This window comes from Chrysemys picta, chromosome 11 (assembly GCF_011386835.1).
Source record: "Chrysemys picta bellii isolate R12L10 chromosome 11, ASM1138683v2, whole genome shotgun sequence".
Classification (NCBI taxonomy): Eukaryota; Metazoa; Chordata; order Testudines; family Emydidae; genus Chrysemys; species Chrysemys picta.
The window spans coordinates 65,795,039-65,810,516 of NC_088801.1; the positions used below are offsets into that span (position 1 = coordinate 65,795,039).

Sequence of the window (15,478 nt, forward strand, 5' to 3'; positions counted from 1 at the left end):
ATACACCCACAGAATCTATGTAAAAAAAAAGATCTAAGTCTTTCTGAAACACTCAGCATACGTTTGATTGGGATAACCCCTAGCTCAGGTTGGTCTGTCTGGATCCATTTTACCAGTGGATAAGAGTGATCCCTAAATCAAAAGTGAGGCACATATGCCTCATCTTCTGAACTTCTGTACAGACTTCCACTCTGAGGGTCGTATTAAATGTTCAAATCATTTTACCAAGTCCTTTCAGTATCAGCACAAACAACTTGTATTAAGTCTTTTGTAAAGCACCAAGGTAACATATTCACTTTCCCCTAACTCTTGACAGGTGGTAATAACGTTTTCCCATTTCTTTGAGTGCTTTGATTTGAAGGCTTTTTTGTATACAATTACTTAATTGCAGCTATTTGAAAAGGGTGACGCCCGCACGTGGAACCTGAATAATATTTCAACAAGTTTTAAAAAGCTGTCATTTGCTCTGATGTCTTCCAAAGTCTCAGTACATTTTGTCATCCCATTTTAGCTATTTTTTTAACACAGTGGGGTTTAGTTTCCTATCTATGCACAATGTGTAGATAGAGGTGGTTTAGCTTCCCCAGGTACATCTAATATTTATATTACTCCCGTGTTTAATTTGGATAGAATCTGTATTTATTGTACATGGAATTTTATATTTTTGAAAAATACAACTAACTCTACATGGGTCAGAAATGGAGAAAAATATATTAAAATGTGTTCCCACATGGAGGTATTTATTAAGCTGTTATATAACATTGCTCATGCATTTCATTAATAAAACAACACTGGTTAGATCACATTTGTAACTAATATACATGCATCCTATGGTCATGTATTGGCCCTTTCTTGTGTTAAAATTTCAAAAGTAAAGCAAACAGAAGTTAAAGACATAAAGCAGTAGGCCTATATATTTTCATTCTTTTGTCCTGAGGTTGGAAATAATGATTGCTACATTAATTTAGGATGAGATTTCCATAAGAGCTTGGCATTGGCTTAGCTCTGCTTAAACTGAAGTCAATGGTAAAACTCTCAGTGGGTGTACTGAAAAATCCATCCTTAAATGTCTCATTCACTGCATTGTTTTTTGTTGATTTTTCAAGACAAATGCAAAAGCCAGACAAAGAAAACAAAATCAAAACAAGAGAGAAATTGCAATTAAGTCTGCTGCTTGTTGCAGTGGGTCACTCTTAAGAGGTTCTTTCTATTTCAAAAGGTTATACTGATTTCATTCCTTATACTTAAAATGGGGAAGATCAGTGGGGAATTCTCTAACAAAATGGAATGAACTTTTTAAGTGCCACTACTGTAGCCGTATAAATCAGAGACAAATAAAGGTGCCTGCTGGGAGGCAGAAGCTGTTGATCAGCTCCTGAGTTGGAGGATGCAGGAACAATGAAATCTGACAGGTTCCTGGAGGAAATGAATGCTCACAGCTGACTATGAGACTTGATCCCTGTATTTCAAGCAGTCGTGTTCTCTTTTTTCTGGTTGGGAGAGAAGACAGACGGGGAAAGGCCATCTCACTCTTGGCACTATATAAGCTATTACGGTGTGAAGAACAAGTACATGCGTTCACAATGGATTCTTCTTTATGAATATGGGTACAAATCCTGTGATTCTTACCCAGGGTGCAGTTTTGTTCTGCAGTTTTATCTTTAAGCCTCCTTTGCTCCCATCCAGTTTGGAGCTGCTGCAGAGGCAAACAGGGCCATCAGTATAACTTAGCTAGCCCTTGGAGACTGCCTAAGATACAGTAGCCTGTCCTCATTGCCCAATAGCCCTACAGAAATATATGGGCTCCAACCCTGCCCCTTGACACCTTCAACAAACCCTGATACTGTGGCTTGTGGCAGGGCTCTCCCAGGTCTCATACATTTACATCCAGAGGTGCCAGGTTCAATCCCTGCAGATGACAGCCCACCCAGGGACATTGGGTTACATAATCATACTCTATTCTGAATGTAATTTGCTCCATTACATAGCATTTGCACCTAGCACTACTGTTCCGCTACCACCTCTGCACATTAGGTTTCATATTATTACTATAGCATGGTGGGGGGGAATAATAGCGATACTGAGAAAGAGGTCTCCTTTCCCCCAAAATATTAATGATTCCTTAGTGCTGGAGGAAATGTCAACTGGTTAATACAATTCTACATATGCTCGAAGTCTGGGAAAGCAGGAAACATTCTGTTTAAAAACACTTGGTTACTCTGTATCTTTTTTTCCTGTGTGTCCTTTGTATTGCTGGGATTATACAAGAAAACAGTTCATTTATCATCTAAAGTAATAATAACCCTGTGTTTGTACCATAATTACTACAGCAACTAATTATGATGTTACAAGCAGGGGATTGTGATGTAAGGCAGAGAATAAGCAGTAGGAGCAAAGAAATCCTAACAATACAGATCCTGTCTTCACACCAGCATCTCTAGTAATAAATAGGAAAGGAAAAAAATACAGAAAATACACATGTAAAAAGAATCGCCTCTAGACAAAACATTTTTCCAAAGGAATCAATGAATTTTTAAAGAACAGACAGTAAGGAAGGAGAATTTGCTAACAGTCTTCTAAAGCAGGATCCATGGAATACCTGGGACTGCATTTATATTATGTCATGATGTGCTCTCCACAAGGCTGGAAATAAAACCAATACTTACATCCTGAGCTGCCATTTGTTGGAACCAAAGTGAAGTTGGAAGCCCGTGGGTTACGCACGATATCCTGCCAATGAATGGTGTCGGCGTAGCAAAGAAACTTGTTCTGGCCAACGTATACCCCTCCATTCAGTATTTCTGTATCAAAGAAGAAGACAACAAATTCTTCAGCATTAAGATGTACAGCTGATTAAATATACCACTGCTTCTAGGGGTGGGGAAGTAACATTGATTTTAAATGTGAGTATTATGGCTAAAATCCCTTGTAACTTTCTGAAAATTGAAGGGCAAACAGCTAGAAGAATTTGAAAACTTAGACCATCTATTTACACACAAAAGAGTCCCGATGAAGCTAGCCACAAATTACAGAGCAAGCTCTTCACACCAGTCATACAAAGGGATTTGACAGTCTCCAGATGAGTTTGTGGGAACAACACCTGCTGTTCTAGTCTACTCAGGAATGTACCCCTCATTTATTTGGAGGGGGGAGGTGGAAATGTCCAAGATTTTGTTGAGATAAAATAATGAAATGGTACGCTCTTCTAGTCAGAATCAGACACACACAATCCCATGCTGTAAATGTAATTAAAAACATATGAACTAAATGGTCTTACTGGCAGTGTGAAGATGGGAATTCACTTATTTAGGACTGGTAGAATTTGGTGCATGTGTCATGACCATTGAAAAGCGCGTTCTGTGATTACACTGCCATGCAGTCTATCTGAACGGTTATCTTCATTCTATTCTCTAATGATAAGAGATGGTTCTATGCATGACTTGCCAACTCTCAGGTTAAATCCTCTAGAGTCTTCTATGATAAAGACCACATTCTCTCATGCACCTGAAATACAGTAGCGGAGAAAAGCTGTGTGTTTGTGGACCACACTTTGGCCTTATGGGCCAGGTTCTGGACGCCAGACACAGCTCTTTTGTCCTTCCTCAGGCAACTGAGAATTCTCCTGACCAATACCACCACCACCCTTGCAGCCCTTCGCATAACGGGTGTATGCAGGGGAATGGAAATAGACAGAGTATTAGGATTGGGCCACATGTTATCACGAGGGTAACAGAAACAGCCTCTCTCCTTTCAGGTGCATGTCCTGTCCTCTCAACCATATATTAAATGTCTAGTTATCAGAAATTAATTATTTTTTCCATCTAAACTGTTTTATGATGGAAAATTGGGGGTTTTGACAAAAGGATTTTTGTGTGTGTGAAAATGTTGGCTTCAATTTCTCATCGAAAAACCAAAACACCCAAACCCAGAAACATTTTGATTTGGGAGCTGCAGTTCTCCCCATTCATCTCTATGGGCTGTGCTTCTCAACAGGATTGCCTCTCCTATGATGCACCATGATCAGGGACTCCCGTGAGGCATTGCCACTTCTCAGTAGGGAGACTATGGTGCATAAGTGAGAATTGTAGTCTCACTAGGGAGCCCAGTCTATAGAGTAGAATGGGATCATGAGGCACCCGGACTACAACTTCCATAAGGCCCTGTGGCAGCATTTGCAAATCAAACCAAGATATTTCAGTTTCCAGACAAAATATTTTGGTTTTTGAATTTCCGGTGAAAAAAAAGAAAAATTTTCCTTGGAGGATTTAAATGAAAACTTTTCTTTCCACTTTTGTCAAAATTTTCCATGAAAAAAAGCTCAGAAAACACCATTGATTATATCCCCCAAAATATTTTGCATTCCCTTGATGAAAGTCTCCTATTCTTGGAGAGCTGTCATCAGAAAAGGTGACCTATAGCTCCCAAAATTGAGTTTTGTAACTGAAACTGGTTCAGTAAAAGATTCTGCTTTGTTCTTTTTCAAAACAAGTCGGTAAGAGGAAACTCATCTGCTTTTACCCAAAATACACAGAAGATCCATTATGGAAAACTCTAGGGGTGAGAGATTTGGTGCTGTGCCTCCAAGTGGCATGGCACAGAACTCACAGCACAAGGCAAGGAAGGGCTCAGATGGCTTTGCACCATCCTGAATGGGCTGCTCCAGGGGGTAAAGTTGTCCTTGAAGTAATAGGCAACACTGAGAAGCCGTCTTAATGAACGCAGCCTATCCCCAGTCCCTGCGGATGGCAGCACAGCCCAGAATCTCTGCAGTGACATATATGTGCTCCATCCCTGCTCTGAAACACACCTTCTGTTACTGAGGACACCATGTACGCCAGGGCTTTTGATGGGGTCCTTGGTAGGGTGACCATATTTACCAAAGTAAAATTGGGACACAGCGCAGGGCTGGCCTAAGCAACCTGGCATCCTGAGCCCTACCTGTACCCCACACAGGGCTGTCCTGAGCCACTACTCGGGACTGGGGCTGACCACCCGAGCCCCGCACCGCCCTGGGCTGGCTGCCTGGGACTGGGGCTGAGGTTGACTGCCTGAGCCCTGGGCTGTCTGCCCAAGACCCACCAACCAGCACCTCGTGTCGCCACTGGCCTCCCCAAATGTTTCCCTTTTTTAGCTAAACTGGGCATTTGTTCCATTTGCTCTTGCCAACTGATCAGAGCAACTTGCAACTGGGACAAATGCCCATTTTTGCCAGAAAAGTCAGGACGTCCAGGACAGGGCTTAAAAAGGGGGACTGTCCTAGCCAAAACAGGACATATGGTCACCTAGTCCTTGGGCAACATGCAGCTGTCCTCAGAAATCCTTCCCCAGCTTACAGCCCCCTTTACACTGCTCCAGTCCTTTTCCCTGGCATAAAGGAGCCAGAGTGGGAGTGAGGCTCTCACTTTTGGGGGCTTTAACCTGATAGTTGTAATGTTTCCTTGAACGTAAGAATTGTAATTTACAGCAGTGCAAGCAAGAGAAAAACAGCCAAGTAGGCAGAGAAAGGCAGACAAAAACCCTACAGACTTTCCCCTCTACGAAACACCCAAAGTTCCTTTTCCCTGAACTCTTCTAGCAGATTAGACTAGGAAATAGAATGACAGTTCCCTTAGTGCATGTTATGCTCTTTAACTGTGCAGATAGGAACTAATCCATGTACAAGAAGTATTAGAAAGTGATACTCATAATGGAAATGTACTTTAAATATAACTTACTGAAATATAATCTTTTTTACTGTTTGTCCTCTTTGTTTCTAAAATATTTTTGCTAATTTGTGAAGTTATTAGTATCTAGTCATTACATAATTTCTGTGGCAAGGCTTACTTTTTTTTAAGCATTCCTTATTTCTCTAGCTCCTTAAAGGTCTGATTCCTCAAATCTCAATAGAGAAGGCTATTCTACTCGAGATAGAAGCAGCAGCAGCAGGATTTCTTTTCAAAACAATTGCTTTTCACCTTCCAGAAATCCTGTTGGTTCCACTGTTTCCTTTCTTGTTTTTCAGGGTATGTCTATACTTACCTCCAGGTTCGGCGGTAAGCAATCGATCTTCTGGGATCGATTTATCGCGTCTTGTCTAGACGCAATAAATCGATCCCGGAAGTGCTCGCCGTCGACGCCGGTACTCCTGCTCCGTGAGAGGAGTTCGCGGAGTTGACGGGGGAGCCTGCCTGCCGCGTGTGGACCCGCGGTAAGTACTTTGTAGTTCGAACTAAGGTACTTCGACTTCGGCTACGTTATTCACGTAGCTGAAGTTGAGTATCTTAGTTCGAGCTGGGGGGTTAGTGTGGACCAGCCCTCAGTGTTTCAAAGCACTGGACAAACTTTTAGTCACGTGACTCATCATTACTCTCATAGGTAAGAGCTGTGGAGTTAAAACCCCATGAGTCACTCAGTGTCACAGATGCAAGTCCTAGCAAAGAAAATTTGAAGGTTACTTACTAATGGCATCTTAGAATGACATTAAGGGTGCTATTGCTGCTAGGAGTGGCATCCTTCTTAAGGACACATTAAAAGTAAATCTTGCCTACTTTGCCGATGATTAAGGTTATTTGTAGTCTATGGATCCAGAGCAAATCTTTAAAAACTTCTCAGGGGAATATTAACATCTACAAACAAGAAGGAAAACAGACCCTGCATTTTTCACTACGAATATTAGGATTTACATATCATATAAAGGAGATAGTCTCCATAAAATAACATATTAAATAAGGGATCACATGCAAACTCCTCCTTCCTCCACATTAATCAGCTACCGGTCTTGACATTTATTTCTAGGAAACCTTTGGTTTAAGAGCTTGTCTTTTCCACTGAAAAGGGGCTTAAAATGGAGACAATAATAACTATTTTGCACAGAAAGGAATCCAGATTAGAGGTAGACTACTGATCTGTCTGTATGATATTCTTATGATCCCTGACATATCCCGCACAGCAGCTGTTAGCAATTCTGTCCCAAGAGAAAGGCAGGATTTAGCAGGACTTTTGAAAACATGGTTAGCGATCATTTCTCCTTTTTATCCCATCGACACACGATTAGCAAATCTGCCCCGAATCCTAATCCAAAAAAATATTGTCTGACATACATTGAAGATCTACCTTCATCTCCTGCTAAACATTTACAAATGGATTTTAAATAGTGTTGCTAACAATTGATATATCCAAATACCTGCCAAAGACATAATTTATTTATACATGCATTCACTTGACAATGCTTATCAAAAATGGCCTCAATTTGCTTGATAGGAAACTTCTGTACATTCTGATACATTCAATAGCCCTTTATTCTAATATAGTTCCGCTAGTTTCAATGGGGCTACATGTAGAGTAAGAAGCTATTAATTGTGAATAAGGGTTTAAGAATCAGGCCCCTTTCCTGCCACTACAATGAATCACAAGCTGTCACAAATGTTAACTCAAGGTAAACGTAAAAAGTTCTCTGACTTCTATTAGCAACCCTTCATTTTAATAATAAGCATTGCATTCATAGACTTTGAGGTCAGAAGTGACCATTGTGATCAGCTGGTTTGACCTTCCGTTCACTGCAAGCCACAGAACCTCACCCACTCTTTGTCTGCCCTGGCCTTTCTTAGAACCAGATTCTGATACCCTTATTTCCCAAAGAATAGTCCCCCTGTCCAAGGATTATCTCACTGAAGTTACCAAGGTCACTCATGAAGGAAGACACTCATAAACTGGACAAAGGATCTCAGAATCTGCCCTTTGCAAATAAGAAAGCTAATTCAAGTTCCGAGGTTAGATTTTTCTTTCAAATACTTTTGCTGTCCTCCTCCCTTTCTGTTGAATCCACACTCACTCCTCCTCTTCAGTTTGCTCTCTTCTTTGTCCTCTTGAGCCAGGTCCTCAGCTGGTGCAAATCAGCCCAACTCCATTGACTTCTGTGGAGCTACATTTGATTTACACAGGCTCAGGAATCTGGCCCCAATGCGATTTGCTTCCTGCTGCTCTTTTACCAAGAACAATACTTGGAAAGACCTAATAAACCCTGATACATGTTAAGCAAATGAAGCACAACTGTAATCACTATACAATAGAGTTACAGTATAATGAACTCATCATCATAAAGTCATCATCTAATTTTAATTTACTGCACTGAAAGCAAGAGATAATGTTAAACAATAAACAAAAGGAAAAAAGGCAGAGATTTCAGATTATGAAAACAAGTTGGTAGAGAAAGGTGGACCAAAAAATAAAATACCGACAGACTTCCCTCCCCCGCCAAATGAAACACCTGAAGTTCCTTTTCGCTGAACTCTTTCTGGGAGATTAGAATAGGAAATGGAATGACAGCTCCCTTAGTGCATTTTATGCTCTTTAACTGTGCAGATAGGAGCTAATCTCTGTACAAGAAGCACTGGAAAGAGATGTTCACAATGGGAATGTATTTTAAATATCATTTACTTAAATATCATCATTTTTAGCTTTTGTCCTCTTTTGCTTTTAAAATCCTTTTTGCAAATTTGGAAAGTTATTAGTGTCTAATCATTGCACTTCTGCCTAATATAGCAGGTATAGCACTCTAAGCTTGGTCCGCTGCTGCCTGAAATACCCAATATATTGGGTAAAAGTCAGCCTCAGAGTTTCCACCAGGGGAGATTTACAAAGTGGGATAAAGGATTCTGGAGCACAAGTCCTGTTGGCTACGTTAGGTGTTTTTGAAAATCTGCCCTGAGATTTGGCTCTAAAAAGAGCACCGCCTTCCACTCCAGTATAAAGGCTGCAACAGATTCTGAGAGCAGAGAATAGCCCCATCTACTCTTGACACTTGATTCCGAACTGAATGGAAAATCTCTATTATCATTACTAGAGCTACTTGACTGGTACAAAACTAAAAGGCGGGGGGGGGGGGGGAGAGAAATGCTATCACTCCAATATTTTCTTAAAATGAAGCACCATGTTCAGTTTGTTATGAGTCATGGGGACACTGTACTTGTTATTTGCAGAGCTGCCAGTCGTTTGAGAAAAAAATAAATATTTATGAATCTCTAATATTTTATGAATGATTATTCACCCAGAATGTCAGACCAGAAATGAGCAACCCATAATATCTGCGCCTTAAAAAGTTTCAATCAGCCAATAATGGAGCAGAACTCTTACCACGTGACTTAGGTAACCTATCACACAACATTAGCAACTCACAGCTAAAGCAAAAAGTTCACAGACAACCAACAGGGCAAAAATGTCTCATGCAGAGAATATTTATGAAAAATGAGCAGATGAGAACATCAGGATCAGTTTATAACTGGTTTGCTAATTACCAAAAGTGGGTAAATCCAGCACAAATATTATTTGTAATGAACAGCTTGACCAGCTTTAACCTTTACCATGGAATGGCAGTGGTGATGTTAGCAACTTCATTGTAGAATAAGTCAGAAGTATGAAGGAAAAAACTCTTATAAAAAAGCACATATGATCAATATAATAGAAAAAATATAATTGAACAGTAGGCGAAGGAAAAGGCTTTTGTTGCATCCCTTCCCCCATCTTTGTCTGCACATTGTTTAGACTGTAAATTCTCTGGGACAGGGACCTCTCTTCTTATCCATCTGTTCAAGCAACACAAGAAAGGCTCTTCTCCTGAACAGTCACAAATGGCTTATCAGCACAATCACTGATGTTCTACTTCTCCCAATTTCCTGTCCAGATTAAGGTAGTGAGGTATTTTCAGATCCCGTAAGGTATCCTTAACTGCGAGCAACTCTGACTGCTTTCACTTCTATTTCAAATGGAGGCTGCGTGTGCCTTTCTGCTGGCCCTAAATATTTTCTCCATTTGATCTAAAAGTGATATTACTACTCCAGATTAAAAATTAAAGTTCTACCTTGGGATTTATCAAATCAGATGGCAAGGCAAAAGAGAGAGAGAGGGAGAGAGACTATGTTTTTGTTAGCATTTTATTTTTAAGGAGGATGGGGAATAGTAAGTATTCAATAGGGCATAAGAATGTCGTTAAACATCCATTGTAACCAGTCAGAAGAGAGATTGCAAATCTGAATTTCAGAAACAAAACTGGAGACCATCTTATACCTCCTAAGGGTTTCCTCTGGAAAACTCTGTTTCACAGTATATCATGCAAGATGTATCCTACACATACAAATTAGATATTCCAGACTGAGGCTGTCTGTCCTTAATTTTCAAGGCCAGCATCCATTACCGTTGTTGATACCTCTCCGGATGCTGACATTGCCACATCTTTCCCATTATCACCCACTGATCTGTTGTCATATACTGTATTACTCTTACAACCTTGTCATATTTCATCCAGGAAGCTGAATACATCACCTCCGGAATGGCTTTGGCCTAGAAATTTCATGCCTGCTCCCTAAACCAAATCTTTTGAGCTACTAGCACAGTGGATTGCTGATGGCCCACTGGGAAAACACTTCAGGTCCATTATTAATAAGCTATGTCTTTAAAGGGTAATGAGAACTGGGTGGTTTAGGAGAAAATAGCTCATCCATCATCAATCAAAATCTGAAGTTTTTGTACAGATGATTTAAGAAGAGTTGGACTGTGTAAAATTGAAATGTCACATTTGTATTGGGGAAATGGGGGCAGTTGGATAATGAAAATGAGAGATTTAACCTTCTGTATTTTGGCTCAATGACCATAGTCAAAAGCTCATGGATGCGGATGCTGCGTATCAGCTAGAAACCCCGGACAGCCTTCCATCTCAATTATACAATTTCAAGTAAAGATTATCTGGGTCATTAGCTGGAAGCCAGTTCAAAGCTTGGCGGCAATGGCAAAATATTCTTTATTTCTGTTCCACTGTGTTCAGTGATACATGCCGACCATGCATGGGGCCAAATTTTCTAAGCGTACAGCAACCATCCGCTCCCATTGTAGCGCCTATGGCCAGATTTTCAAAATCATTCAGCATTCAACATGGAGTCTAACAGGGAGCTGAGCTCTTTTGAAAACCTGGGCCCACTGATGGTTGCTGGGATCTTTTGAAAATTCTGGTCCCAAGTACACAAAGTCAAATTAATATTAAATGCATAGCACATACTTGCCCCGCCTGGTTTTGGTTTCAGTTTTTTAGTGTTACAGTGCAGAGGGAAATCGGGTTTTAATTGATATGCAGGCTGACAGTGCCTTTTTTAAAGGTGAGTCTTTCATCCAGCACAATAATACAAAATTTAAACAGACGAAACACATTATTCCAGCCTTTACCAGTAAACATGCTGGGTTTCCATCACCTGTTCCATGCATCTTCTGTATTTGCAGGGAGCTGTAAATTAGCGTATAACTGAATGTTGGTCAATGGGCCTCATTCTCGGTGGACCTTGTGCAGTTATTTGCACCAGTGCACAGTGAGTCTGAAGCACTATCGCCCTGATTTTGCACTAGTGTAAATGACTGTGGAAGGGTCATGGCAATGGAGAGTCAGAGCAAATAACTGGAGACAACAACAGAAGCAGCTAAATGAAGCAAATAAAGCAAAAAAGACTTTTCCTATTATCATCCTGTTCTGTGCCACAGGGCTTAAGAGCATGATTAGAGGTAAAATCCTCACATAGTCTCTCTTGTTATAGTTTTATCTCAACTGGGCTTTCATTCCTGTTGCTCAACTTGCCTTATTGTGACTTACAGTAAATCAGTGGATACCTTCTTAAAGATCGTGTGAGAACTGAATTAGGAGATGACTGTTTCTTTAATCTCCGCCTCCCTTTTCCTAGCCTGCTGCACACTCCCACTTTCCACGGTGCTGCTCTCACCCCTTCCATCAAAATCTAAAAGAAAACCAGTCTGCACTGCTGCCTTTCTTCACTGATATCCAAGTGAGTTGGGATCATTTTCATGTTAGGCAGGTCACTCAACCACTCAGTTCCCCTAGGATAAATGGGAAGAGTAAAAGCGTAGCTAGCTCACAGGCATGTTAGTGAGGCCAAATTTATTAAAGCAAGGTACCTTGAAATTCTTGAATGGAAGGTGCTCCAAAAGTGTCAAGTATTAATTATCATCATCATTATTGTTATTGACAACAACCCACGGCTGCCTGGTTCACCTCACTCTCATCTCTCTGAGCTCCAGGTGGACCAAAACTCAGCAGCTAAAACCTTTTTCCTTCCGTTCTGACCATGTCTTCCCACTTCACATAATCTGCTTTGATCTGGTAACTGATGGAACAACTCTACAAGTTCAACTCAACTCCACATTCCCCACTTTCACAAGGCAGGGTTACTGCAGGAGAATAGTTATGAGATCATGTAATTACAGACTGCATTATAATGTAGACACCTGGGGACCTGAATTAAAGTTGCACAGGCAACCTCAATTCTGGCATTTTCAAACTTCTGAGTGCTTCATTTTACAATCTTAACATTCTTTTAACGTAGTTTCTTAGAATGTAATATACATATATGGCACTATAAGAAGGATTAATCGTAACAGTACAATAGAAATGTTTATCTTTAAACAACTTCTCTTCCTGCTTTTATAAAGGCGTTTGCCATTTTTATCGTGCAATTTGGGCAACACATATAATCTAACAGAAAAAGCAAAGGAAAGAAATATATCTTATTTTCATGTGTGTGACATGTTGTAAAATAAGTGATAAAGTATTCATCACACAGAATCTATGTCTGTGCCACTGTTCATACTCCCATGCCAGGGACATATAGACTTCCACTCCCTGCTGCTTCCGGAATGAAAGAATTGCTGCCCATTAGGTCTGAAAATCTTTTGGCTTCTGTTTTCAGAAAAAATGAAATCAAGTTATTCAAGAGATAATGAGTCTCTGATAAAGTTTAACCAAGTGTCTATGGATGGTACCACTTTAAAGGCTGATGCCAATAAGAGACATGCTTCTGCTAAATATGAAGGGCAGTAGTGCTCCAACAGTCAGAGACAAATGGTCGGTTTGTTTGTAACACCTATTACCAAAAGACAAAGATTTAATGTAAGGGTGTGTTTGCACTAAGGTAAGCAGCTTGCTCTAGGGAATAACTAGGTGGATTATGCTGTCTCGCAGATGCAAACAGCTTATTTCACCTGTATATAAGAAAGGTGAGAGAGGCTCTGTGAGAGATGGAGTGGACCTAGGGTGTGGGCTGAGAAGTCAAGAGGAAGGAACCTTAAGCTCATCTTATTTTTCTTTTTTTTTGTTGGAAGGGGGCAATTTTGGACACTGCATAACATGTGGACTGTGACCGTAGAGCAGGGGCGGGTGCTCACAGTCACCGGTAAATATCTCACCCAAACGACAACACAGCAGTTTGTTCCTTCCTAATAATTTCTCTTTTAACACACGATTATTTGATTGTGCTCATCTTAGCGACTCGCGGACAATAGCAAATTGCTGCCGCACTAAAAGGATTTTCGTGACAAAAAACACAGCTGTGGCCCTCTGAACATCTCACAGCTGATAAATCTGTTGAATTGCAAGTGTGTCACTTCCCTAATTCCCTTCTCTGCTCTCAGCCAGCTACTCCCTGTTGGCTGAGCGCTGGTAGGGCAGCAGGGAGAGGGGAGGAGGAGATGAAGCTTGCCTGCCCAAAGAGCACTGACTAAGGGAAGGAACTGCAGTGGAATCCTGCCTCCTCCCAAAATCCCCACTGGAAGCCAGCAGGTCTGTGAGCAGGCTTGACAGAAGGACCATAGGTGTGTCACGATCAGACCTCCCAGAATTGGGAGTAGTTGCTCCTGTCTATTAACAGTTCTCAGATGATAATCCTGCCGGGCACTACCCACTATTTCTGTGAGCCCACCGTCCAAAGTAGCTAATCCAGTGTGTCCCTGGCAGTCTCCTTTCACATGTTTGGGGTTCCTGGTGCCAAGTGTCCTATAACACCATTTAATAAAAGATACACGGGATTTCTTGTCACATGTTCTGCTTCCCACTCCATGGGACATTTAAAATTCCTCACTCTTGAGCCCATAACAGGTCTGACTAAAAGCAGAGTGATACAGCATTATTACAGAAATAGCTTTCTGGTCCGTCAGACAGATCAGCTCCAGATAGGTGCTTAGATAAGCTGCAAGAAGATAATCCTTTTTGTCCTATCATGTTGGATCCAAGCCCAATTTCTTCCATAGCTTGTCTGGTGTTGGTGCTGTGATTACAGCTTCTCTCCAGAGGACGTAGAATATTAATTCAGTGTGTAGTCTACATCATTAAGCATGGGTGGCCAGTGCAGGGGATTCTGACGCTGCTCCCTTGTGATTGCAGGGGGCATCAGATAGCTGCTATCACACCTGCAGACTCTACAAGCAGCCTCTAGACAGGTCCTTTCAGGAGCAAGTAGCAGATCAAATCCCCAAACATGGCAAAAGGCACTTGGAAACAGTGCCACACCCACTGCTCCCAGCTTTGTTACTACGGGAGCACCCCAAAGTTCTCTTCAAGGGTGCACTGGAGGGAAGCCTTGTAATCCCAACTACACGGTGAACCTGCATAGACTAGGGTATTATGACTAGCTAATCATAGCTGATGACAGCAGGACTCGTCGGTATTTTCTGTCTCCAACTGCCTTGTCTCCCAGAGACCCTTTTGCGAGTGCACAGACTGAAACCCTACTTGACAACAGTCAATAGAGTCTGCAGAAGAGATGTGGGGCCATGGAGTAAGCATCCAATTGCAGGACAGGAAGGGAAGCGACCAGGCTTCACTGAGATGTCCAATAGAGAGGAGGCCTGGTAGCCAAAGTGAACTTCTAAGCAAACCATCTGGGTTAGTTCATTGCAAAGCAAACTTCAGATGACATGGACCAAACCCAGGAGGGCTCTCCAATAATTTTCTCAGAATTCTTGCAGTACTCCTGTCCTCTTGCAGTATTTTTATTCGCTCGGCTAACTCGTTCTTATGCTGCCAGTCTGGCCACAACTTTGCTTTAAATGCTTTCCCTTGCCAGGCCATTTTCTATGTAATATTTTGATCAAACCCTTCAATGTTTCATGTCTGCCAGTAGCAGCTCTCAATTTATCTCTCCCAACTGCTGAGATATGTAACTGTGGAACTGTCCCTGCTCCTCTAGCATTCGCTCTTTATTGACTCTTTACTCTTGAGAGTAAATGTAGCATGACAGTTTGCCACTGCTACTTCCTTTCCAGGAGAAGTTTTCTACTTGAAAGTCAAATGACTCTAGTATCAGTAGCATCCTCTACAGATTATATATATTTGGGGGGGGGGGGGGGCGGGAGGCGGGGACAGCTGGGATAGGGAGGTGGCATCTGAATGCAGTGGCCAGGGCCGGCTCTGGCTTTTTTGCTGCCCCAGGCAAAAAAGCCTCCGGCCGCCGCCCCTCCATCCCCGCGCATCAAGGGAGGGCGGTGAGCCCCGGCTGGGGCTCTGCTCTCCCCGGCAGCCATGGGGAGGGCGCCAGGGGGAGGGCAGCCAGAGAGCCGGGGGGAGGGCGGAGTGCCCGGCCGGGGCTCCGCTCTCCCCGGCGGCCAGAGCACCGCGGGGAGGGCGGCGAGCCCGGCTGGGGCTCCGCTCTCCCCGGCGGCCGGAGCCGGAGCA

General features: G+C 42.0%; 1 protein-coding gene across 8 annotated transcripts in view; it reads right to left on the reverse strand.

Moving 5' to 3' along the window:
- Positions 1-15,478, reverse strand: part of ERBB4 (erb-b2 receptor tyrosine kinase 4) — a 986,993-nt gene that overhangs the window by 303,136 nt on the left and 668,379 nt on the right. For all 8 annotated transcript variants that reach the window (XM_005279678.5, XM_005279676.4, XM_005279680.5 and 5 more), the window contains exon 4: positions 2,667-2,801. In XM_005279678.5, the coding sequence (XP_005279735.2) occupies positions 2,667-2,801 (135 nt within the window). The remainder of the gene's footprint in view (positions 1-2,666; positions 2,802-15,478) is intronic.